The 24,898-nt window shown below is 46.6% G+C and overlaps 1 protein-coding gene across 6 annotated transcripts in view; it reads left to right on the top strand.

The window, feature by feature from the left end:
• The first annotated feature begins 4,572 nt into the window (after positions 1 to 4,572).
• Positions 4,573 to 24,898, top strand: part of PBX1 (PBX homeobox 1) — a 243,396-nt gene continuing 223,070 nt past the window's right edge. For 2 of the 6 annotated variants that reach the window (XM_037906079.2, XM_037906077.2), the window contains exons 1-3: positions 4,733 to 4,748; positions 5,506 to 5,762; positions 8,675 to 8,748. In XM_037906079.2, coding sequence (XP_037762007.1) covers positions 5,572 to 5,762; positions 8,675 to 8,748 — 265 coding nt within the window. In that variant the 5' untranslated portion in view covers positions 4,733 to 4,748; positions 5,506 to 5,571. Of the gene's footprint in view, positions 4,749 to 4,843; positions 5,763 to 8,674; positions 8,749 to 24,898 lie in introns of those variants that run through there. The other 4 variants (XM_043552746.1, XM_043552745.1, XM_037906078.2 and 1 more) reach the window with 4 other exon arrangements.

The following is a 24,898-nucleotide window of genomic DNA, read 5'->3' as shown; positions in this document are numbered from 1 at the left end:
CATAACTCTCCCTTCAATTGCCTTTTTAGCAAGGGTGGGTGGACACAGCGGAAACCAGCAATGCCAAGCTACTGAGGCTTGGCCTTCCTCTCCCTGCCCCCAACGACTGCATTCCTCTCCAGTCGGGTGACCAGGTGTCCGGTTTTGGACCGGAAAATGAGGTCGAAAAGGAATCCTGACAGCTCTGGTCAGCACTGCTGACTGGGCCATTGAATGTCCGGTTCGCGGCGCCACAGGGGGGCTGGCAGGCTCCCTACTCGCACTGTGCCATGGCCTGCGCAGCTCCCGGGTCCGGAAGCAGCTGGCATGTCCGGCTCCTAGGCTTAGGAGCTGCCGGGGGGATCCACGTGCTCCCCCACTCCAAACCTGCAGGCGCAGCTCCCATTGGCTGGGTCATGGCAAGGGAGGAACTAGTGCCACTCATGAGTGCTCCCAGGCGGCTGTTGAGAGGGGTCATGCGGTGCGCGCTTGTCCTGCTGCTGCCCGGCCCTCTTCTGTTCGCACACCTCATGTGGCTGGGCTGGAGTTGCGGTGCCTGCCCTGCTGCAAACCGCTGTCTGTCGCTCCATCGCCAGCACCCAGGACTTGGAGGTACATGTATCCCCATCTCCGAGTGCTGGGAATGGGGCTGCATCCCTCCCTGTCCCAACGGCCCCCACCTCCATCCCGCTCACTGCATCCCTCCCCATCCCAACCTCCCCGCACCTCCATCCCCCTGTTACTGCATCCCTCCCAGTCCCAACCCCTCCCGCACCTCCATCCCCCTCACTGCATCCCTCCCCATCCCAACCTCCCCGCACCTCCATCCCCCCGTCACTGCATCCCTCCCTGTCCCAACCCTGCTGCACTCTCATCTCCCATCACTGCATCCCTCCCCATCCCAACCTCCCCGCACCTCCATCCCCCCGTCCCTGCATCCCTCCCTGTCCCAACCCTGCTGCACTCTCATCTCCCATCACTGCATCCCTCCCCATCCCAACCTCCCCGCACCTCCATCCCCCCGTCACTGCATCCCTTCCTGTCCCAACCCCGCTGCACTCTCATCTCCCATCACTGCATCCCTCCCTGTCCCAACCCCGCTGCACCTCCATCTCCCATCATTGCATCCCTCCCTGTCCCAACCCCGCTGCACCTCCATCTCCCATCACTGCATCCCTCCCTGTCCCAACCCCGCTGCACCTCCATCTCCCATCACTGCATCCCTCCCCACGCCCCTCACTGCATCCCTCCCTGTCCCAACCCTCCCGCACCTCCATCCCCCATCTATGCATCCCTCCCCGTCCCAACCACCCCACACCTCTATCCCCCCATCACTGCATCCCTCCCAGTCTCAACCCCTCTTGCACCCCCATCCCCCTCACTGCTTTCCTCCCCGTCCCACCCCCGCACCCCTATCCCCCCATCATTGCATCCCTCCCCCTTCCCATCCCATCCTGCCCCCACACCTACCCATCCCAGCCCTGTACCCCTTACAGCGCTCTCCCACCCATCCTCTCTACCTCCCAGAGCCACCACCCCCCACAGCCCTGCACCCCATTCACCTCCATACACTCGTGCACTCCCATTATGTCCCTATACACCCCTGTGCCACCCACATCCTAATTCATCTGTAGCCTTCTGCCTCCCCCTGCATCCCCATTCACTTCACATACCCCCCATGCCCCCTCCCCTCTCCTTCACTGCCCCCTCTTACCCCCACCCTGCTCTCATCTTTGACCTCTTTCCCTCCCCATCCTCTCTCCTGCACCCCCGCCCCACCCACCCCCATCTTTACCCCTCCAGCCCACTCTCCTCCCTTCCCAGCTGGGTGATTTAGGCAGCCCCTGGAAAAGTGTACGAAAAAGTGTCTCTGTGTAGGTAAGTGTGTGCATACATGCACGGTAGGTGTGTAAGAGACTGTGTGTAAGTGTCTTTGTGTAGGGAGGTGCGTGTATTGCCACGTGTGTGTATATCTGTGTGAATAAAATTTGCAGCCTAACTCTTTGACTTTTATTCCTTTTGCTGGCTTGCGCACAAAAAAATTGATGACAAAATATGTGTTTATTCATTTCATAACAAGTTTTTAAAAGAGAAGGGAACGCTAAAAGAAATGTATTATTTCTTAAACAGTGAATGTTGTTGACTAGTACTTGCAGAAGAGCCAATGTATCATACATTTCTCCCCACCTTTGTCAAGCTACATTATAAACTCTTTGTTGCAGACTCTCTCTTTTTGTGTGTATGTCCAGCACCTGGAGCCCTGATCTTAGCTGGGGTCTCTAGGCACTAAACAACAATTGTAATGATAAATAATGTGGAAATATACATGTTAGTGCTAGATGTGTACACATGAATACACGTGTGTATCTGCATGTAGTTGTGGAAGTCAGTTTCTACAGATTTATTTATATAGGTATCTGGACAGGTGTGCATTTCTGTGGTTGTGCTCTGTGGATTTGTATTTGGGCTTCGGGAGTGGGCCTTTAATGGCCCCATTGCAGCTGTGATAATGTGTGGTCCTAATTCCACACACAAAATTACGATAACTTTACTGAACAAAAAACATGGAGCTGATTATGAAAAATGGGAAGAGGGGAGGGAAAGAATCATGAAAACCTTCGTGAAATTTCATTTTTTTTAAAAATTACCCTTTTTGACTATTTGCTGCCAGCTCTAGTGTCCTGTAACAAATAAAACCTGAACTTAGCATAATACATCTGTCAAAACAATAAATATGCCTGTTTGGGTCTTGCAGTGAAAATGAGCACGTGAAAGAGGGTCGGGGAGAGTAAGTGAGGGAGGGAGGGGGAGGGAATGAGCGGGGGAGCCTCAGGCAGGGGCGGGGCCTCAGGGAAGGGGCAGGGCAGTGGGTGGGAGGGGGTGGGGCAAGGGGGTTCATTTTCTGGAATTAGAAAGTTGGCAACCCTACTCCCCAGGTCTGTGCAGGGCTCTGGAGAGGGTAAGAACAAGGATCATTTATCTCCTACCCCTGGTCTCAGTCATACAGGGATGCAGAAATTGATGGGGGCTCCCTGCAGAAAGGGGTACCCCTGGCGGCCATCCAGCTCCTCTTCCTCCCAAGCTCTATGCAGTGGTCCTGGGAATAGATGACACCATCATGGCCCCAGACTCAGAACCAGCAGCTGCTCTGGTGCTGTGTTACTGCTGAACATCCTCCTATGGGCCCTGGGGCAGAGCTTGCATGTGAGTTCCATCTGGAGCACTGCAGGAGACAGGGATTACAATTGACCAGCCAGGGACCGTAACCCCTGGGCAGAACAAGGACCCTGACCTGTGAGATGCATGCCAGCAATATGGATCTCTTTGAAAACTGGAGACCTACACCACCCCCCAGTAGGTCAGCAGCACAGCCGCCCTGCAGGCCAGGCACAGAGACCTGACAATCTCTTTCAGTTTTACTCACATTAGGCACACCTGCCACATCAGGTGCCTCATGTGACACTCATACCAGCTGCGTGCTCAGCCCCCAGCTGGGTCCGAGGCAGGCAGCTGGTATCCCCTTGCAGTGACTCTGCCTGGCCATGGGTAGGCACTGCTAAGCCCCTCTACTTCTTTGTCTGCGCCTGCTGCCAGCTCCTGCTGTTATGCAGGAGGTTGGGTAGGTAGCTCCAGACAAGTGTGTGTTTGATCTGTGTGGCAGTCACAGATTTCATGGCTGTGGATGGACATGCTCGCCACTTTCCATTCAGGTGCTTCAATGCCAGACCCCTACCACTGCTCAGGCGGAGGGGGAATCAGTCACTGTCTCTTTGAGGGAAACGTCACGCTTGCCAGCTGTGATTCAGGAGTTACTTATACTTAGGACCACCGTGATATTTCCAGACAAATATGATTTTCAAGGTGGCAGTGCCCTGGTTCACTTCACTGAATCCCACAAAGGCAGTTTAAAGGGATTGAGTTCCTGAAGCAGACAGGGCTCTCTGCTTTGTAAGCTCCTTGGGGCGGGCACCATATCTAGCTCTATTTGTACAGGGGAGGGCCAGCGCTGATGGTGCTCTGTAAATCATTCCAAAACTTCCTTCACTCCACAGAACCACTTTGGCACTTGGGAAGAAAGGCAAGCACTCATTTAATTTAACTCTTTCTATGGCCTCTCCTATTGCAGAATTGTCACCCAGAGCCAGCACTGCCAACTCTTACAGTATTTGGTGTATGTCTTAAAGCCCCAACTCCTGGAGTCAGGGGATTAGGCAAGGAGTTCATTTAAAAAAAAACCTTCTAGCCTTCATGATTGTGGAGGAAAGGCTGAGAACGTGACCCAACTGTAACCTAAAGGCGCAGAAACTTCAAGTGAATGAAATAACCTGGTGTTTATTTATTTAGTTTTGTAAAAAAATCCGGTGTTTTTCACCTAGCCCCAGGGTTTCTTGGGGCCTGCCTCCTCATTCTGAAGGTGGAGGGCTGCCCGGTCTGCCGAGCGAACCAGGCCCTTTTCCTAAATCACAGCTGGCACCTCCCTGCTACCCAACCTACAAATAATGCTTTCGCAAGGACATGCAGGCAAGGCTTGTAAACCAGTGGTAGGTTGGCATGTTTGCAATAAACCTCCTTTTGTTTCTTTTCGCAGGGCTGCAGGGTGGCCGGGTTGGAAGCCTTCCCCTCCCTTAGGAAGAGCAAGCACATCGGGGGACGACGACGACGGGGAACGGGGAACAGGCCAAGTGCACTTTCTTTTGCAAAGACCCCTTTGCACCTTTAAGGACTGGAGACTTCGGATGGAAGCAGGGCACAGCCCACCTCTGAACCCGGTGATTGACAGGAAGCTGGGGGGGTGGGGTGGGGATGTGAGTGTATGTGTCTGAGGAAGGGGTGGGAGGAGCTCGGGCCCTTCCCAGATGGCCAATCAAGGCAGAGGGGTGGGCAGCTTGGCTCTCTCCTCCTGTGGCTTTTTTCTGTGTCAGTTTCAGGAGTCCTGAGCCTGAGCTAAACAAAAGCAGGAGGCAGAGGGGGCTGCTGGAGTTTGCAGAGACAGAGAGAAAAGGGAGGGTATTTTGCTTGCTTTGCTGCTGCTGGGGTGGGGGAAGAGCTCTGGCTTTTGCAAGAAGAAGGGGAGAGGAAAAAAGAAAGAAAGCAAACCAGCCCACCCCCTTTGAGATCGCTCTGGCTGTGGCTGGAGGGGGGTGGGGGAAAGTTTGCCTTGCAACCCTCCTTCGCCCCTGCCTTCCCCAGATCAATGCCTATTTGCAAAAGGATTAAGAGGCAGATTTAAAGGCTGATAGCTCATTTCTGCGATTGCAAAAGGAGCCCGGGACTAAGAAAGCAGCCAGAATCAAGCTCTGATCCTCCCCCTCAAGTGGCAAGGAGCTTTATTTTTCTTGCTTTTTGGAGTCACCCTCCTCCCCCTCCCCACCCCCCGAGTCCCCTTCCCCCCTCCCTTCAAGAAGCAACGGGATCCCCCTCCCCCCTTTCTCGTTTTGCCTTTTTTTTTTTTTTTTTTAATTTCCTCCTCCCGAGAAGAAGGATTTGGAGCCAGCGTGAAGGATAAAAAGCCTGGTTTCTCCCTAGGAGGCGCGCCGAAGGAGCAGGAGGGAGAAGGAAGGAGAAAAGGGACTGCTGCTGCTAGCTTGGGCGATGGACGATCAACCCAGGTTGATGCATTCCCATGCTGGGGTGGGGATGGCAGGACATCCCGGCCTGTCCCAACACATGCAGGATGGAGCAGGAGGGACAGAGGGCGAGGGAGGCAGGAAACAAGACATTGGAGACATTTTACAGCAGATCATGACCATCACAGATCAGAGTTTGGATGAGGCACAAGCCAGGTGAGATGTGAAAGGGGGGGCGGGCGAAATCTTCTCTTCCTTCTTGCATGGTGCTGGGTTTCTTCATTGTGCTTTCTCTGCTTTGAAGATCAGCTAGGTCGGGGAAGGGAAGGAACCAGAGCCGCAGGAGAAATATTGATCGCGAGTGTATCTATCTATCTATCTGGTGATATGATATAGTTACATTATATCAGTCTGTCTTTATCTATCTATTTGAAACTGCTCTCTGATCTCAAGCCGGCCTTCCTCACTTCCATGGCGCCTGGAGTCGAACAGGACAGGAGGGCTAAGTTTTGAACATCATCTTGCTGGGTGGTATTCCAGGAGGAGAAAGTCCCAGGCTAGACTTTATTGCTAAATTATTTGATTTTCATTCCTTTCATCCCGCCCTTCTTGCCCGTGTCTTGGGACGGTTAAGATTTCTAAAAAAATTGATTCCTTGCTCTTTTGTGTGTGTGTAAAAACAAATCACTTTCTTTGTTGCCAGTTATCTGCCCTTTTAGAAAAGCTTTTCCATGGGATTTTAAAAAAACAGGCCTTTTCATGGGGGTGGGGGGTGGATATTTGCTTTTATTCATTGAAAAAGTCTTACTCAAATTCTTGTTTGGAGTGGTGGGATTTAAAAAAAGCAACAAAAACCTGGGTCAGTTTCTTGTGGGTTTACTGTCTAATCCAGCTATATGTACAAAAACTACACTCTTTCTCTTTTCCCCCCTCCACCCCTCACATTAGGCACCTATGACACTACTGTGTGTTATTGGAACCATGTGTGGATTATGTACATTTTTGGAGTAGGATTTGGGGATGGCAGCTGATTCTTCTTCAGCATTTGCACTGTAGTATTTCATTTTACAGTAGACAATTTTAAAAACACAGTAGCCTGCTTTGAATTCCATAGAAAATGCACCAAGTGGTATATCATCTTTGGACACATTTTAAAATAATGCACTTTCTTCTAAGGCTACATTTTATGGTTGGGACAGACATTCACGGATTTTTTTGTATGGTGGGATATTAAAAAGGAAAAAAACCAGTAAAAATCTGCTAACTGGAACATATTCGACTTCATCGCATGCAAGCTCAATAGACAGCTTTGAGAAGCTCTAGCAAAACTTAGAAAAATGAAGGCTCAGTTATTTATTTTTTTTTTAATATAAAGTTGCCAAAAATTGTCTGCTGTACATTAGAATTTTATTATCTGAAGAAAAGCTTCTAGGTGAGGTATAGTTCTCACTGGCACATATGTTCCACAATGGAACAGATTGCTAGAGTACATTGTTCATGGAAAAACACGCATCCCAATAAACTAGCTTGGGTCTACTTCCAAAGGCATGAGGGTATGCTATTATATTTGGTCTCTCTGTCTTCTTAGCCTTAAAACCCCAATATAATAGGATTGTTGTAGAAGCAGAGCTTGCTAGCTTTTAGGATGAAGAAATTTCCCACTTCATGCCCAGACAGAGCTGAGGGAGGGGGAAAATCTTTATCCTGAAAGTTACAGGAATTTGTGTGTGTGTGTGTTTTTGCATGTGTAATATACATTCAATCAAATTAAAAACAAACAGAACTTTGAGACCTGGATGATGCTCCATGTTTTGCCTTGCTGGGCTACCCACAGCTACTTCCTTACAGGACTTTCTCTTCAGCTGCGAAACCGACTGTATTTTTCAGCGATGCGTGGTTTTCAATCCTGCGTATGCATCCCATGTTAGTTTTTTATGAAGTTCCTTCAAAGATGTAAATTGCTAATTCTGTGTGTGTGGCACATATGCGTTGTTTATATACAAATGGCTGTGATCATTTGAGTTCTTTGCTAAGGGACAGTGTGGCTTTTCTGGGTTATGCCTTTGAGAGACTTCATAGACCAATCTTTTACCATTAGGTGGGGTCGGGTGGGGGACTTAGGTTGGTGAGGAAAATAATAGTGAATGTTTGCCAGATGTTCCCACCACCTTTATATATAATTTCAGTTGGTAAACAGCATTCCCATAATTGATGCCTGATTGGAACAGCTCTTTATACAACCAAGCCCTTTGCAAAGTGATTATATGGCTAAAAAAAATGACATTTGTTTCTTTGCTTAAGTGGGCACCTGATGGGTTTTAAAGGCAACCAGCCAATTAAACAAGCAACTCTCCTGCCTCCCTCAAAAACAATAACTAATCCCTGCTGCCCGAAAAGAAAATTTAAAAAAAATCCACCAGGCAGAGGGTTGTGTATGGTGTGTGTGTGTGTGGTTTTTTTTTTTAAATGTGTGTAGTGTCCTAATTGTCAATAATTGAATCTTAACATCAGCAAGCAGGCAGTATGTACACAAGACGCATAATGTAAACATGAAAAAATGAATTTTTGTGCCCAGATGTGCGTGTTTGCCCCTGGCAGTGCATTTCCATTCTCTTTCACTTGGGTCCTGAAATGCTAGAAATTGACAGTTCCAGTTGGTGCACCTTTCAAATTTTGAGGGGCATCTGCAGGATGAATTGGAACACATGGGTGTATTAAATAGAAAGGAGGGTAGTGTGGGGACGGGGTCAGAGGGAGGGAGACAGATCTCAGTGCTGTGTATTTCAATAAGATTGTCTTCCACATGTTCCTGGCTTTGGCTGTTAATTGCCTGGCTAGGGCTGCTAGATTGTGAATGCCACTTACTTGAAAATGGCTTTCGCTACTAATTCCTAAATTGGCCTAATTTATGTTATCTGCGTTAGTGGGTAGCCCCTCAAGGATGAAAGATCACCAGTTAAAGTCCTAAAAGTTATTGAACGGTGACTTCCTGTGCAGTTTTGGCCAAAATGTATATTGTTTATAGGTATATTTGTATTTCCCTCCTCCTTTTGCACATGCTAGCCAATTTCAATTTTGAAAGTTGTCTTGAGCTGCCATGGCACCCTAACCTTGCTTCTTTCTTGCAGGAAACATGCTTTAAACTGTCACAGAATGAAGCCGGCCCTTTTTAACGTCTTGTGTGAAATCAAAGAAAAAACAGGTAGGAATGGGGATTTTGATGTTCTTATGGGTTTTGTGCGGATTTTGTTTTTCTGATTTAAGGGTATTTCCCTCTCCTCAAAAGTTCTTATTTTTTTAGTATTATTTTAAAGGGAAAAATGGAATATTTTACACTTCGGGCATTAACATTGCATAGTAGGGCATCTGTTGAAGAGGAGAAAATATTAATTAATCTTCACCCATGGAACCTTTTTTTTTTTTTTTGCCATATGCTGCTTTTAATATATTGTCTTTCTTGTTACAGCTTTAAAATATTGCTCTGCTATGAAAACTGTTTGGAAATAGATTTAAAAAACAAACAGCCCCCTAAGAAGGTGTTTTCAGTTTGTCTCTTAAATAAGGGTAAAAAGAATAAAAATACACTTCTAAAGTTTTTTATTTTATTTTAAATAAAGTTAAAATCCCTGTGTATCTGCCAGTCACTGGCACCAGATGACACACAGAGAGAGTTGTCAAATACCTTTAGTGGAAGCCTATCTATTAGATTGTTGATTACTTTAGGGTACTGTGGTTTTATGGCAGGGGGTGTTCTCCTGTAAGGGCGGTAATGACATCACAACACTCATTCTGCTGGTTCCCACTTTTCCAGACCTCCTACCGTGCACTAACACACTTATAACACATCCCAGGAGGGCATTTAAATTTTAAAAGCAACAATTAAAAAATAGCAGTCATCAATCAAGGGTGATCTTAAACAACAGATGCTCAGGGAAGGACATTTAGCAACATCCGCCGCCATGTATTTATTTTATTTTTTGCAATTTTTAATTTTATTTTCCTCCCTCCAAATGGGTAAAATCCTTTCTTATGCCTCCCAGAAAAATGAACTGCATATAGGCAGCCTGATCCAACAGCTTCTTTTTTAGCACGCTGAGAACTACTTGCCTTTTTTTCCCCCCTCCCCTTTTACCAGCAGGACGGTAACAGTCAATAATTCATATCTAAACTATATAAGCAAGGGCATGACATGAATGAAAGTGACAATAAATATGATTGCATGCCCAATTGATATACATTGATAGTTACACATGGTGGGGGAGAGCAGCTTTTGGAAACCCGAATCTGTGTCTGTTTAAAAAAAATATATATATGTAATATATAAGCCTCATCACGTTAGCAGCTGATTGAAAATGTGGTTACTTGACTCTTGTAATATATATAATATGACTAAGGAGGCCCTTTGTTAAATGTTGTTTGAGCAGCTTGTAACCTAGACAAAGCACCTAGCAGTGGCATTCAACTCTCTGAAGTCCTTAGGGCTGCATTGCCAATGCCTGACCTTATTGAAACGCCGTTCATTATATATTTCCTATAATAGAATGGAGCCTGTATATGGTTCCTATAATGTAATGGACGCTGTATATATAAATATCAGAGATGCCGTGGAAATCCTGCAAGTGCCTTTTCTTCCTCTCCTTTTATTTTCTATTAGCCAAGAAAAAGACCTGTCTCTCTCTCCCTCTTCCTTTCTCTTATTTGTTTTGTTGAGAATGTTGTCTATAAAATGTTGGTGGTTGGCCCAGTCTCTAATCAATATCTGCCCTGGTTTGAAATCAAAGCAGTCGTGAAGTTGTAGGGGGTGATTCTTTTTGAATTAGAGCAACTGGAAATACAGCGGGAAAAACAACAACCCACATCCCCATCCGCTCTAATTTTTGGAGAAGCTGTTGGGCTATAGGGAATCGGAGTGAGGTGGGAGCATTTGAGTGTCCATAATGAGTGGGTGTGTGAATTCCGATCCCCTAATTAAAATCTAGAGAGACATTAGGTCAAAGTGTGACAGTGCAAACAAAGAGCAGGTGTGGATGGGTACTGTCTCCCTTTAATCATTCTGGCTGGATTGCTAGACGGGAGGCTGCTGTGTTAAACAGAATAACCCCCCCAAAGAGGTAAATTAGGATGGCATTTGGAATGAATTTTTATCAACCCTGCTATATGCGTATGGAGAATAATTTGCTTTATAAATGGGTGGGGGGGGGGGAAGAAGAAAAGAAAAATCCATCACACTTGAAACTAAGAAAGGTGCAGGTGGTATCTTTATTCTTCTTTTCTTGGACCAAATTCTATAGCTGAGTAGCCATGGTCTTCCGAAGATGAGCCTCATCCAAAAGGAACATACAGGCCTAGTGCAATCCAAGGTGCAGGTGTGCAAAGGTGAAAGTTGGGGCTAAGTTAGATTTCCTCCCCACATCTGAATTTCTGATGTGGAGTCAGCGGGGTGGAATCCATTGTCGGATAAAATCCTGGCTACTCAAGTGGCTTGTGGTTCTGGTGGGGCGTGTGTGTGTGTGTTCCACTCTTCCCATCTCAAGCGTTACAATGTGTGGAAACGGGGATTTGCTTTCAAACAGCTTGATTTAAGTGACTCCAGAGCCTGATGGAGACTTTACCACCATCTCTCGCAACATTACGGCTAATATTTCATAGCTTTAACGTTGTCTGAGCAAACCCAAAGTGTCCATGAAGTTTAGAAAAAGAGGTCGTCTTTACTGGCTGGAGTCCCCTTTTGCAAGCTGACTCTTCAATTATTTTAAAGGATTTATAGGCATGCTTTTATATATATATAAAACTATTTGCTGGAATCCGTTAGTTTCTTTTGTCTATTTCAGAATGATGTCTTTTAAAAAGTAGTAAGTGGAGAGATTTGATTTGAGGTGAATGCAGGAAAAATTGTTGCTTAAATGTACACATGATTAGTCTCTGCTAATTTGCAGTGTTTTCCCTTCTTTTTTGGTTGCTTCGTTGGGGGCTAATTGGTAGGACTAGCTTCAAATGGCTAATTGGCTTTTTGGAATAAAATAATAATAAAAATAGAAGTCATCATTGTCTCAAATGCAATTGATTTCCCAGTCAATAGAAATTTAAATAAAAAAATTGCACTGGCAATTTTGAAAAGTTTGCAAGGGGTGGGGGTTCCTGTGTGTGTGTTTTTTTTTTTTTTAAAAGATGATTCTCTGCCTGAGCAGAATTGCTAAGTAGAGGAATCAGGCAAGGCAAACGCAGACGTGCGGTCCTTGGATAGCAAACTGGAAAATATCTGCTGTCAAAATGCAGCAGCGTCTATTTCAGCTGTGAGCCTTTTCCAACTCCCATCTCGTTTGATGGGAAATGGAGAAGAGAGAGAAGGTGAATGCAGGATCTATGATCATTTAATCCGATTGCTCCTCCTTAAACATTAGATGGGATATTCGCTTTTTCGCTTCTTTTGTGGACGTGGGAATGTGAAACATGTTTTATTTAAAAAGACCCTGAGTTTTTTTTTTTAAAAAATTTCTAAATTATTTTTTCCCTTCTATGTGTCAAAGTAATTCAGGTATAAAAGGAAAATTAATACACCCCCAACAGATTAAATATTCCATTTAATAAATTTCTAGACAGCAATGATTAGCTGTGCAATTGTTGTTAGTGGTTTTGGTTTGTTTGTTTGTTTTTTGGGTTTTTTTGTTTTGTTTTTGTGTTTAAATTTTGAACATAGTAGCTACATAAGGCACTTCTTAGCCACCCTTCTCCTATGTATTATCTTCATGAAAGTTAACTCAAATCAGCTCTTTGGAGGAGGTAGAATATTTTATTTATTTTTTTTGTTTTTTGCTTCCTTAGCACCCCTTTGTTCTTTCTAGCTCTCTGCCTTTCTCTGTGTTCAATTAACACCCCCATCATAGAACTGTAGTCTCTCTCTTTTTTTTTAATGTCTGCTACTGTATTTCACTTCTGACACCGCCCTTATTATTCTTGCCTGCCATTTCTTTTTAATATAGCAATTACGGTATGGGGTTTCTTTTCTTTTCTCTCCCTCCCCCCTTTCATTTCTTTCTTTAAAGCTGGAAGAAAAAAAGGAGGGCCAAGCATGTGTTGTATGCAAGTGAATGTTTCCTGGGGTACATCTTATCAGTGAGAGAATGGCCAAACCAAGGCCCTGTCTGCCCTTTATAGGATAGGGTAGCATGGGGCAGCTTTTTTTCGGCTCTGCTTTTTGACCTTTATGCATCACTTTAAAACTCTGCCCTCAATTTCCTGTTCTTCCCTTAAGCTGGGAGTCAGCAGAGGAGCCCAAGGAGCATAAAACACCCACATTAGAATGTCAGTGGCAGTTGTGTACTTAGGGCCTGATCCTGCTTCCACTGCTGTTGTCTTCCCACAGCGGAATCAGAGTCCTAACTCCTTCAGGCTCCTCTGCAAATCCCAGCCTTGGTTCCAGCGCTCCCCTCTCCTCTCCAAAGCAAAGCAGGGTTTAGAATTGTGCTGCTTTTTTTTTTTTAAGCGGCTGCTGTTCAAATGTCTTTAGCTGCCCTTTTGAGCTGTGCACTGTTCTCCTGGCGACCTTGCATTGGATCCACAGTTGGCATGTGCCTCGAGGTTGGTTTAAGAATATACAACCGGTGGGGGGGGTGGGTGGGTGGGAGGGGAAGAGTGGGGGAGGTTTAGACTTTTCTGCCCCAACAAACGCAGCTTGGTGTAGGCCCCTGAAGGTTGCCAGATGCTGGCCGCGAAAGCCTTTGCAGGACTCTTGATTCAATTAGTTCCAGAAACGTAGCATCTTTAGAGGGAAAGGAAGAAAAATAGGAATGAAGGAAATAACTGCACAGAGGGAAAGGGGTTTTTGGGGCGGGGGGGGGGGGTTGACTTAATTGGAGACCATGTGCACCCTTGGAAGGGAAAAGTTTGCAGCGCGACAGGGCGTGGGGTGTGAATGAGGATGGGGCATAAACCAGCAGCCCAGACTGGGACTGAAGACAAACAGAGTATCTATTGGTGGGACCTGCCTAGTGGGGATGATAAATGCAGCTCTCCACTCAGGTGCAGGTCCCTCTGTGCTGCTGAAATGTCCAAAAGCTTTAGTTTTAATTGTACTTTCTCTACTGTTGAGAGGAGGGGACGGGAGGGTGGGGGTCTGTACAAAGATCCTCCCCCTCCCCCCTTAGAACAGAGCAGACAAAATTATCAGAATCAGAACTGGCGAGGCAGTGTGAAAGGAGGTGGAAACTGGAGGCCTGCGATTGACTCCAGCCTGGCAATGAGGAGGACATCTGGGGCACTATGGGGTGACAGGGATTTTTTTGTGTCCGTGATGCCAAATAAACTTGCCAGTAGCTGCGGAGATGGATGTGATCCCCCCTGCGTTATCCAGAGGGAGCTGAATCGTGCAGACTGGTGGCCTTGTTTAACTAGGGGGCCTGACGTGAGGCGAGTCCCCTGGCCGGCTCTGTCTTGCTCGGGGATAGGCTTTGATTGGTCTTAAATCTCTCCTGTGCGTGTCAGGTGGCGTCGGGGTACTTCGGGTTGGGTGGCTGGATCGGAAGATGCGTTGGGATGAGGTGGAATTCCTGCTGGATTAGTCCGTTGCAGCCTCCCGAACTTGTGGTGTTGCCTCGGCAGCATTCATTCATGAGACTGCCTGCCATCACCCCTGGACTAGATGCTCTGGAGAGGGTGCACCATGCCCACTGTGGGTGAGATTTACATTTCTTGCCTGCTCGCCTTTGCAGAGAAAGGGTGGTCCTGTGGTCAAAGCACTGCAGTGGGTTGAGTGCCCCACTCTGCTCATTGTGACCTCTGGGCCTTCATCTGTAAAATATTCCTGTGTCTATTTAGATTGTACGCTTCCCAGGCATGGCCTGACTTATCGTGTACACGTACAGTGCCTAGCACAATGGAGCTTTTAGGAGCTACAATAATATAGCAGTCTGTTCAATAAGCTACAGTAAAATATAAGAACATTATGTACAGCACACTATTTCACTATAGGTTATTCGTTAGAGTAGTTCCTAAAAGCCCCAGCCAAGAGCCAAGTGTGTGGGCATGAAAGTGCCACGGCCACAGCGCTATGCCTTCAGTCACTTCCCTTCCGCAATCAATAGAAGGGCTACTTGGTGGATCACTGGGTTTCCGTGTAAATTCCTTCCTTTTGGCTTTGAGCAGAGGCTTCCCTGTCTGAAAATGAAAATAACGATTGGAAAAGTAGCCGGATCAGGCTGTGTTCTGCACAGCCTCTCTCGCAGGCGTTCCGGCCCCAACTGCTTCGCAAAGTTAAATAACAAGAGACAGCGGGCAGTATAGGTATAAATGACAGAAAGCAGTAGTGTGAAGATGCTGAATAAATTAAAGCGTTCAGTTCTCTGGCCGATAACAGAGTGGGAGAGGAATTAAGCATACAGGCACAGGGAGATGGGAGACATTTTCTCCTGAAATGGAGAGTTGATGAGAGACATAGGAGGCTATTTATTGAAGAATAACTTTTTGTAAATGAAACCCAAATTAACCAAAGAATTAGTCACTTGCCCTCGTGCCAGTAAACCGCTCCCTTCTCCCTCCTTTTTAGCTAGAACAGTATTATTGTGACCAGTGCACTCGCAGTGGGAAGCTAGTCCTTCAGCAATGCATTATGGGATACAGTTGTTCGGAGGGGATGGGTGGCAGAGGGGGGAGAAACCCCAGTCTCCATTTTATGAATCAACGAATCCCGCGGTGCATGCTGCTCGGCAGTGACAGGCTGAGAGAGTTTATTTTCAGTTAAAGGATTGCTCCCTAAACAAAGGCCATGTCTACGCCTTGCCGCTGTCGAGTTTTTCCAGGGCTTTAGCAGAGGAGGTGGATTAACACCACCGATGGAAGAACTCCTCCCATTGCTGTAGCGAGTGTCTACACTGAAGTGCAAGAGCGGTGCAACTGCAACGGAGCCGCTGTAGGGTTTCGAGTGTCGACAAGTCAGCGCCCAGCGACGGTGGCGAGGGACTTGTCGACGCTTGAAACCCTATGGCAACTCCTCTGCAGCTGTGTTGCTGTAGTGCTTGAGTGTAGACCCTCGCTACAGCTATGGGAGGGGTTAATCCTCCTCCCTGCAAGGCGGTAGCTAGGTCAAAGGAAGAATTCTTCCGCTAACCTAGTGCTGTCTACACCGGGGGCTAGGTCGGCTTAACTCCATTGTGCAGCGGTGTGGAGTTTTCACACCCCTGAGCAATGTAACTGGATCAACTTAACTTTTGAGTGTAGACCTGTCTTAGGCTGATGGAAGCGTTCTTCCATTGACCTTGCTGCGTCTACACCAGGGGTTACATTGGCAGAGCTCTGCCACTGGGGGATGTGGGTTTTTCATGCTCCTGAGCTCCAGAGCTACATCATCCTAAATTTTAAGAGTAGACTAGGCCTAAATCAGAGTGCAGAATGGGGGAAAAGCCTACTACTGGCCTTGGTTACAGAATCCAGCAAACTGGATCCTCTGCTCTGTTCTTTGGTCAGAGTTGTCTGTCACAGGGATCTCTTGCAGGCAACATCCAAGTTGTGTGTGTGCATGTGTAACTCTTCAGATACATTTGCCAGAGAGACTGGCCATGTGCTCTGAGGCAGGGACTAACAGATCTTGGATTTTAGTGGGAGGTTCCCATATTTCTGCCCCTCTTTAATTTGGGTCACTTCTTCCCATCTTTCCCCATATTCATCTTTTCCCTGCTGTTCCATCTTTCCCATCTGCAGTCACGAGCCTGTCTTGCCACCCCTTAATAGCTTTCTTCTGGTCTGGTGAATAGAGCTGGGGGGACGGGGAAAACCACCAGCAGTAATTTAATTGTTTAAAAACCTGATACAGATTTTCTTTCTTTTTTTTACATTCTGGTTTTCCCGACAGCAAACATTAGACTCGAAAAGGATCAGGCAGCTTTATGGGGGAGCTGCACAGAGATCGCTGTTGCTGGACACTACTTTACTGAGCTGTGTATATCCATGTCTCCACCAGATGAAACCATCTACCTGTGCCTGCAACATAGAAATGCAGTACATTGTGCATTGCTCTTGTATATTTTTGGGAAATGCCAAAGCAATCTAGCTGGATATAATAGGCTTCAATGTATATTTTGAGGGGGTATCTAAAACATGCATGCGACTTTAATGATCTTTTATTTGTAGAAAAGAGCTTACCCAAAATAACGTTTTGCTCATGCTAAACAAAAGGGGCAATTTTCCCACCTTGTTTTTAAGAAGGTGAAAAATCAGCTAGTGTAAAAAAAAAAAAAAAAAAAAAAAAAAAAATCCCTACCCGTGTTACTAATAACTATGATAATTAAAATAATTACTTTCAGCATTTCATGTCAACTACATTGGAAAAATTAGCTAAAACTGAATAGATTTTAAAAATGTAATTTGCATTTCCCAACTGCTGAGGATGCCTTGATTTTAGTTTCTTTTTTCCACTCACCATGGGCAGTGAAACTAAGCTGGTCAGTTTCAGGTTCTGTTTTTAGTTAGTTTCACATCTAGGTTCTTCTACCAAAATATTTGCCCTAAACTACCTGACTGTGCGCCTTAGACACTAGAAGAAGAAAATCTAGTTTCTCTCCTGTTAGATAACATTTTACTAATCAGCATCACTGCAGAATAAGAAATGAGTAATGAAAGGTGACCTTCAAAACTACAGTACCTGGTTCCGAAGTCTCTTCACTGTTCTTTGCGGCCCGATTCCCAGTAGCTGGGCTGAGTCCCAGGTCCTACAAAGACATAGGCACGTGCTTAATTTTATTTGCTGTGAGTAGTCCCTGTCTCATCAAATGTTTTGCGAGGTTGGAACCTAGAGGGAGACTGTCTGCCTATAATAATCTGAAACATTTATTTTTGTTCTTTCAGAATAAACTTTGAAAAATGCAAGCTCTTTGTGTGTCTGTATGCGCACGCATATACAAACACACACACTCAGTTTATGTGGGCTCCTGGTCTGATTCTGCAGTGATTTGACAGTACAATGAAGTGTTAAATGTGATATAACAGTTAGAGCATGCTAGCCATGGCATGGATAGACATCTACCAGTTTCACTGCAGTCAAGAACTATACAAGGGGCAGACTTAAGGTTATGCATAAAGTGTGAAGTTCCTGACTTTTGAAAACATTTAAGATGGCAGGATTATAGATGTTTTAATCTTTTAATCTTTTTTTTTTTTTTTTTTTTTTTGCATTAAGTTGCGCTTTGGAATATCATGATATGAATGTCACTGGACAAAATTAGATTTTTCAGGTCAGAAGAGGGTTTATTTTGATCATTGAATCTGATCTCCAGTATAAAACAGGGCATAGAATTTCACCCATTAATTATTGCATCAGACCATAACTTCTGGTTGGGCTAGAGCATCTCTGTTAGAGACGCATCGAGTCCTGGTAAAGACTTCAAGTTATGGAGAATCTACCACCTCCCTTGGTAAGTTGTCATAAATCGTTAATTACCCCCATTTAGAAATCGGGCCTTTATTTCTAGTCTAAATTTGTTTAGCTTCATCTTCCAACGTTGAGATCCATGTTATGCTCTTGTCTGCTAAATTAAAGAGCCCTCTACAGTCGGAATCTTTTAAAATTCAAATCTTTGGAGTTAGGGGCCAAACTCCCCCTGAGTTCAGAGGGAGTGGGAGCTGCAGTATACAGGGAAGTGAGTTTGCGGCAAATGCATGGGCTATCCCTGGCTGTTGAACCCAGTCAGGAGAGATTGCCAAAGTGCTGATGCTGTTTGGGGAAATTAAAAATCTGAGGAGCAGTGACTTGACTTACACACTTGTTAACTGAAGTAATGCAGTTTCTTAAGCTTTGTATATGGAGAGCACCTTGTGGAATATTTATTCCTTTGGATATGAGTCAGCCTCTTACCTGCTTCAGCCTCAAATTGCTGGTGATTTTGGACGCATAAGTTGCTTGGGTGCCTATCTTGAAACCTTTTGAAGGGGACCCAATTTGCAGAGGCTAGGTGGCCTGCCGCTTCTGAAAACTGGGGTGTCAAACTGGGCACCCAAAGTTGTAGGCACTCTTGGAACACTTGGGCCATTTTAACACATCAAGAGTAAAGATTCAAAAGAGGCATAAAGATAAGTGCATCTCCCTGAGCCAGGGTGTCCTGTGCATACAGTGCCCTGCACGGTGGGGTCGGCACCTACTCTGCTTGTGCATGGGGCAGATACGGGGGCTGCTGTCTGTTGCATGTGATGCTGCTAAGGTGGTGGGGGAATTCTGCTCCTGCGGTTGGCCTGAAAGGTCTCCGAGCTCAGTAGCAAATATTTCATTTCCTCACTCTGCGAATACCTGAGCAAACATCCTTCCACTGGTGCAAGGAGTGGGGGCTCTCCACTGCAGCCCCACCGGGAGGATGAACTATTGAAGTGTCTGACAGAGCAGGGCCTCTTTCCCCCTCAAGGTCTCCTATTGCTATTTGCAGAACCTGTGGCCTGAGTCAGCTTGGCATTTCCCCAGCTGGCTGGAATTTACTTTCTGTCTGGCAGGGCCATTCTATAACATTTGCTCACCTGGGTGGCTTAAGCTTCAAAGCGGGGTGGAGCAGCTGATCCTGCCTCTCCATGACCCTGATTCCTCATTGGTGGGTGGGAGCCAAGCCAAGCAAGCAGTGGCTCTGACTTTCCCTGGGAATTAATAATAGGGGGATGCTTATCTGCTGTTATGCTCATTGAGGTAGCACCTGGGAAAGATCAGGGCCCCATTGGGTTAGACGCTGTATGGACAAGTAACAAGATGGTCCCTGAGAGCTCGCAGTCCAATCTGCTGCTTCCCTTTGCTAAGGCTGGCTGGCTGTCCATCTCCGGCAATGTGGTCTAGCTCACGGATACTCAGGCCTCTGTGGTGCAGGAGTCAAATTATTGATCGGCATTACGCAAATGAGCCACAGCAGTGTGAATTTCATTGGTTCATTTACTATAGTACTGTACAATCCTATTTAAACAGTATGGCAGGAAATATTTAATGTGTGTATTTTGGTGTGTGTGTGGGTATATATATAATATATTCTCACAGCAAAATGACTGACCAAGTATTATTATTTTATTAACTGCAATTGGTTCAGAACATAGTAAAAGCAGCCTGGTTGGTTAATAACTTAGGTTGGTTAATAATTCAGTCACACCATGGTTTAATATCATGTGCGGCAAAGAGCTGCCGGCGATCACAGGTCTAGATCAATGCGTGTGGAAGTGGAATTCAAGACCTTCTGCCTCTGCAGCGATGGGTCGCTGAACGCTGAGGCCCAGATCCACAAAGGTATCTGGGCTCCTTGCTTTCTTTGAGGAGCTGAGCCTTAAGCGCTGTGTCTGTTTCCTCATCTGTAAAACAGGGCTCATGGTTATTTACCTGCCTCCCAGCGGAGAGGTGGGTGGGTTAATTGGTTAATGAATTTTACTATGTGTGTGCGAGAAGGCCCTGTAGCAATGCCCTTCTGCTCGCTCTCTCCTGCCTGTCCTACTCCTGGGTGGAAGAAGTTGGGCTGCTTTCTGAGCCCCTGTCATTAGATTGTCTGACTGTAAGGCTCTGGGCAATGGGCCTTTGGCTGTAGGGCACCAGGGATCAGGAGGAGGATTGCTGGTTTCTGGGGTGTGGCTTCTAACCCTCCCAGATGCTGGCTGTTCCTTCTGTCTGTCACACACAGTAGCCATTCTGGATAGAGAGGATTATAATGCCCGGTCTGTGCTTCCCAGCTGTCTCCTGCCTCCCCTGCCTGATGTTTCTCTGCTTGCTCCACCTCCCTTCAACCAGAGCAGATGCAGGAGATGGAAGCTCTGCCTCTTCTGCTCCAGCCCACTGCGAGCCAGCCTGTGCACACTGACTGCAGCCCCCTGGCAGGACATGCCTTGTGTGCTCCTGTGCGGCAGAACGGCTGGACCAGTGGCTACCTCCAGATCTGCACAGCCAGTGCTTGCTGGGGGTGAGGCACAAGGAGGGGCCTCCCAGGAAAGGATCCATGCTACAGACGGGGTGCGAAAAGGATCGCAACAGGTCAGGTCCTGCACCTGGCGATCTCAGCTCTGCAAGGCCTATGCTGGCTCGCTGCTCCCTCCTCCCAGGGACCCCTTCTTGTTCTCCCCAAAGAAACAGCTGGAAGGGCCCCATCCCCTCTGTCACCAGCCTCTTCGGCTCCTCTAGAGACTTGTTTGGGTTCCCAAGGAAGGGGGAGGAGACGGATTGAGAGCCGCAGCAAGGGGAGACCTTTTCTGGCCCTGGACAGGAGGTAAAAGTTGGTGGTACTCTAAAGAGATGCTCATCAGGAGCTACATCTTCCTATGGAGGACCCCAGAGCTCTGGTCTCGCTGACCCCCTCAGCCCCTTCTCTCATTCTCGTGATCTTCTGGGGCATGTCTGGAGACTTTCAGCCTCAGGTCGTCCTCTCTGACAAGGTCTAACTCCCTAGAAGGGGACCTCACTGCCACCGATGGCAGCCTTAGTAGATGGGGTGTCCACTCCTCTTCCAGGTCAGTCCAGGGGACTTATTCCGTGTACTAGAAGCCAGGGTGGCTGGGCTTGCACTGTGTCTGTGACGCTCCATCTGGTGGGATGACAGGGTAGTGGTGGGTCATCATGGGGGAACTGGGCCATCATCCTTTATCACTGACCCAGAGAAATTGATCCTGCTGAAGTCCTTCATGTCTGTAGCCGTGCGGACTGGCTCAGACATGTCCAGATCCCTTTGCCTGGATGGAAGCGCCACAAGGAAGTTTTTCGGTGAATAGAGACAGGGATTTAGGTCCAGGGACACTGACCATCCACCCCCAGCTGGAGCTGCAGTCAAAAAAGCCAGCAGGATATAAGGAAAACAATACAGATGTCCTTATATAAATTGGTGGTATGCCCTTATCTAGAACATTGTGTGCAGTACTGATCACCACCTCTCAAAAAGGATATTGCAGAATTAGAGGAATGTTCAGACATGACAAAAATGAAGCCAGACTGGGATTTTTTACATTAGAAAGGAGATGAATAAATCTTTAAAATGAGGGGTATAAAAAAGGTAGACTTGGGAGAACAGAAGCTCTTGATCTCCTAACACAAGCAGCAGGGGGTGTTCAATGAAATTGGAAGGTGGCAAATTTAAAACTGATAAAAATGAGATTTTTTTTTTTCCAGACAATGCATAAAACAGTGGAACTCACTGCCACATGATGCCATTAACACCAAGAACCTAGCAAGCTTCAAAAAGGATTGGACATTTTGTATTGATAGCAAGACTATGCGGAGTTAGTGATTAAAAATTAGAATCAAAAGGAATATAAAACCTCATGCTTCAGGTTTTACACCAATATATGACTAGTAGGGATTAGGATGAGACATTAATGGGGGAGCAGTTCTCCCCACATCTACCTACTGGGTGGGGGGGTTCTGCACCTTCCTCTGGAGCATCTGGTGCTGGCCACTGCCCTAAACAGAATGCTGGGCTAGAGGGACCTCCAGTCTGGTCCAATCTGACAGTTCCTCTTAACCTATTGCCTTCTTATAGATGGGGAAATGGGCTAAGTGACTTGCTAAAGGTCTTTCTGGAAGTCTGTGGCAACCTGCATCTAGAACTCAGATTTCCAGATTCCTAATCTAAGACCTTAGCACATGACTCTCCTAGGTGGTTGAAAAGGAGAGTTCTGCAGACTACACTGTAGAATTGCTCTGTGGAACGCATGTTCTAGATGTCTGTGCACAAGGTTGGTCAGACCTGGTAATGTGCGTGGGTGTGCGCGTGCGTGCACTGTGGAATAAAGAAACTGAGAAAATAGAGGTTTCTGGCTTGTCTTTCAGTCCCTACTTGTGTCCAACTGGAACGCTGTAGGATGATTAAAACTGAAATAATTTTAACAATCTTTTTAAGTTTGGCCATCAGTGCTTCTGTTTCTTGGATGGCAAAGCTTGATGGGTCAGTTTCCCTTTCACTGTATATCTAGGTTTTCATTCCCAAAGCTACCAAGAGAATGGGCAACCGAGTCTCTTCTGCTTTCCATAGTAGTATTGAGAACTATTTTGTCTCATTCGCATTAGCAGCTATGATGTTCTCAGGACCCATTGCTGATAATGATTGTCTTCACCGGTCACCTTTTTCTAGTGGAGAAGTAGGCAGGGCCATAAAATCTGAGAGCATCTCTGAGATGCTGTGTGGCCCATTACCTAGGGGCCAGTGCAGCCCTGTCCCTACAATATCCTCTTCAGTGCTTTGCCTCTCCCAGCTTCAAATGTTTAAAGTGTCAGGGCTCCCACCAATTCCCTTGACTATTCCCCAGTCTGATAGATCGCATTGGTATGAAATTTTTCCCTATATTTTCTTTTTTATTTAAATTCATCCTGTCCTTCCTAAGTCACTCATCTCCTTTGCTGCTCTTCATCCTCTTGCGGTCTTGGAAGGTACCCAGGTATTCTGGTGATACGCGTGGTGTGGGTATACTTAGGGATAGGTCTCCATGTAGCAGACACACGATAAAAGTGAACTGTCAGGTTTTTATTGGCCAAGACCAGTTTGAGACTCTTCATGTCCCGTGCCAGAGTGGAAGGCATCACTAACTCAGCATGTGGCACTGTGTTCCTTACCCTGATGTGATCATCTAGAGCGGAGGGAAATGTTGAATCCTGAACCAGGATCTGGGATGTCATTAAACATGGCTCTAACTTACAAACAGAGATGGCCCTATACCAAAACCCCGGGTCCAGATCAGGTTTCAGATCGGCGTTCATGGGAGAAGATGAATGCTCAGAAGCTTGCAAATCAGGTAGAGGCATCAGATATCCAGGGGCAGGATTACTTGGATCTGGGGTTTTCGTTTAGATGATTCTTTCCTCTTCAGAGATTCGGGGACTGATTCTCATTTTACAAGACCTTTAACACTTGACCTAAGGCCCTGCTATACTGGCGGGCAGCTTTAGCATCAATGCACATTGGTTCCCCTGTTGCTAATACCTTTTTATCTGCGAGTCCCCAAGTTTTCCCTAGCTGAATAAGGGACTGTGTGCGCATTCAAAGTAATTCCTATTTCACCTTTAAGGCAAAGCCCCTTCTTGGAGAGAGGTGTGCCCTGTTGATTCCTGGCTGCAGCTTAGCCCTGATTTTGGGGAAGAGGGAACATGTAGCCCCATCGGAATGCCCTCCCTTCATCTGCTCTTTAAATAAGTGCTTTTTGCAGCTATCTTAGATTTTGTGGGGAGAGGGGAGGGGAGCTGAAGGAAGAACAAACGAGAACCATATAAAGACAAATGAGAATCAGATTTAGGAAGCAGACTAGACAACCCCTTTGAAAGGAGGGCGGAGGGGAGTTATCGCTTTAATTGGTCTCCTTCTCGGGTTCCAGGCAACAATAAAAGCTGATTTTTTTTTTCTTTTTTCTTCCAGAATTTGGCCTGCTCCTCTCCCTTCACTCTTTTCCCTCTCTTGGCCTTTTATTTACTGTTTTCAAAACATCTCTGGATCCAACAGCAACAGCGTCTCCTACCCTTCCGCGAATCAGGTTACCATCCAATCCCAGCTGACCTCTTGCCCGCTTCCCTTCTCTTGCTGTCTGCTTACCCGTCTGCTGTCCGTGCTCTCTGACCAAAGCTATTTCTAGCTGGACTGTGTTGGCAGGGAAGCTTTTTGAAGTCCCCCATCCCCCCACCAGTCTTTTTGAGCAAGCCTGGGAGCAGACTCCTGTAGGTTTCTGTTTCTGTGTTCTTTGGCGGCGGATGAGTCTCAGTCTTCTCCTGAGATGGTTTTTAGTTTGATCCTTTAGGTGTCTCCAAGATTTTCGCACTCCCCATGTGATTTACAGATGGTCCTGAGGGGAAGAAAGGCGGTGTATATGGTAGATGATTGTTTCTGTGTCTCTGTAAGATGTGGGTCGTCCCTCAAGTTTGTTCTTCTGGGGTCTTGTTTGTGACTGGTGCCAGATCCTCAGCGGAGAGGGGCTGTTGTTGCAATAGCCAGCTGCTGGGTCAATTCTGCACTTACCTCGGAGAGATCTGGGTTCTTGTGTGTGCACTGTAGCCAAATTCCTGAGTCGTTTGGAGCTATGGGGAACCTGCCTTTGGGATGGATGATCCCGTAGGAGATAAGGGGTTTTCTGTCTCCGGTGGAGCCTGTTTCTCTGTTCGGTTTTTTGAGGCGGAGGGGAGAGCGGGGTCTTTTTTAACATGTATCAAGGATTCCCAGAATCTTCTTCTCCACCCAAGCTTGGCTGGGAATGGAGAGCAGTTCTCTTGGGAACCCGTCCACCTCTGCAAGTTCCCTGCCTGTCATAAAGGCCACTGAAGTCACTGCCCTGGCTGTGGAATTCAGCCTGTTCCATGCTCGCTGCGATGCGCATGGGGCCGAACCCATCGCCAGCGAGATCAGTGGAGGTCTCGCCGTTGGCTTCAGTGGCCTCTGCATCAGGCGCGT

Source organism: Chelonia mydas, chromosome 8 (assembly GCF_015237465.2).
Source record: "Chelonia mydas isolate rCheMyd1 chromosome 8, rCheMyd1.pri.v2, whole genome shotgun sequence".
Classification (NCBI taxonomy): Eukaryota; Metazoa; Chordata; order Testudines; family Cheloniidae; genus Chelonia; species Chelonia mydas.
This window is presented reverse-complemented; position numbering and strand designations above follow the sequence as displayed.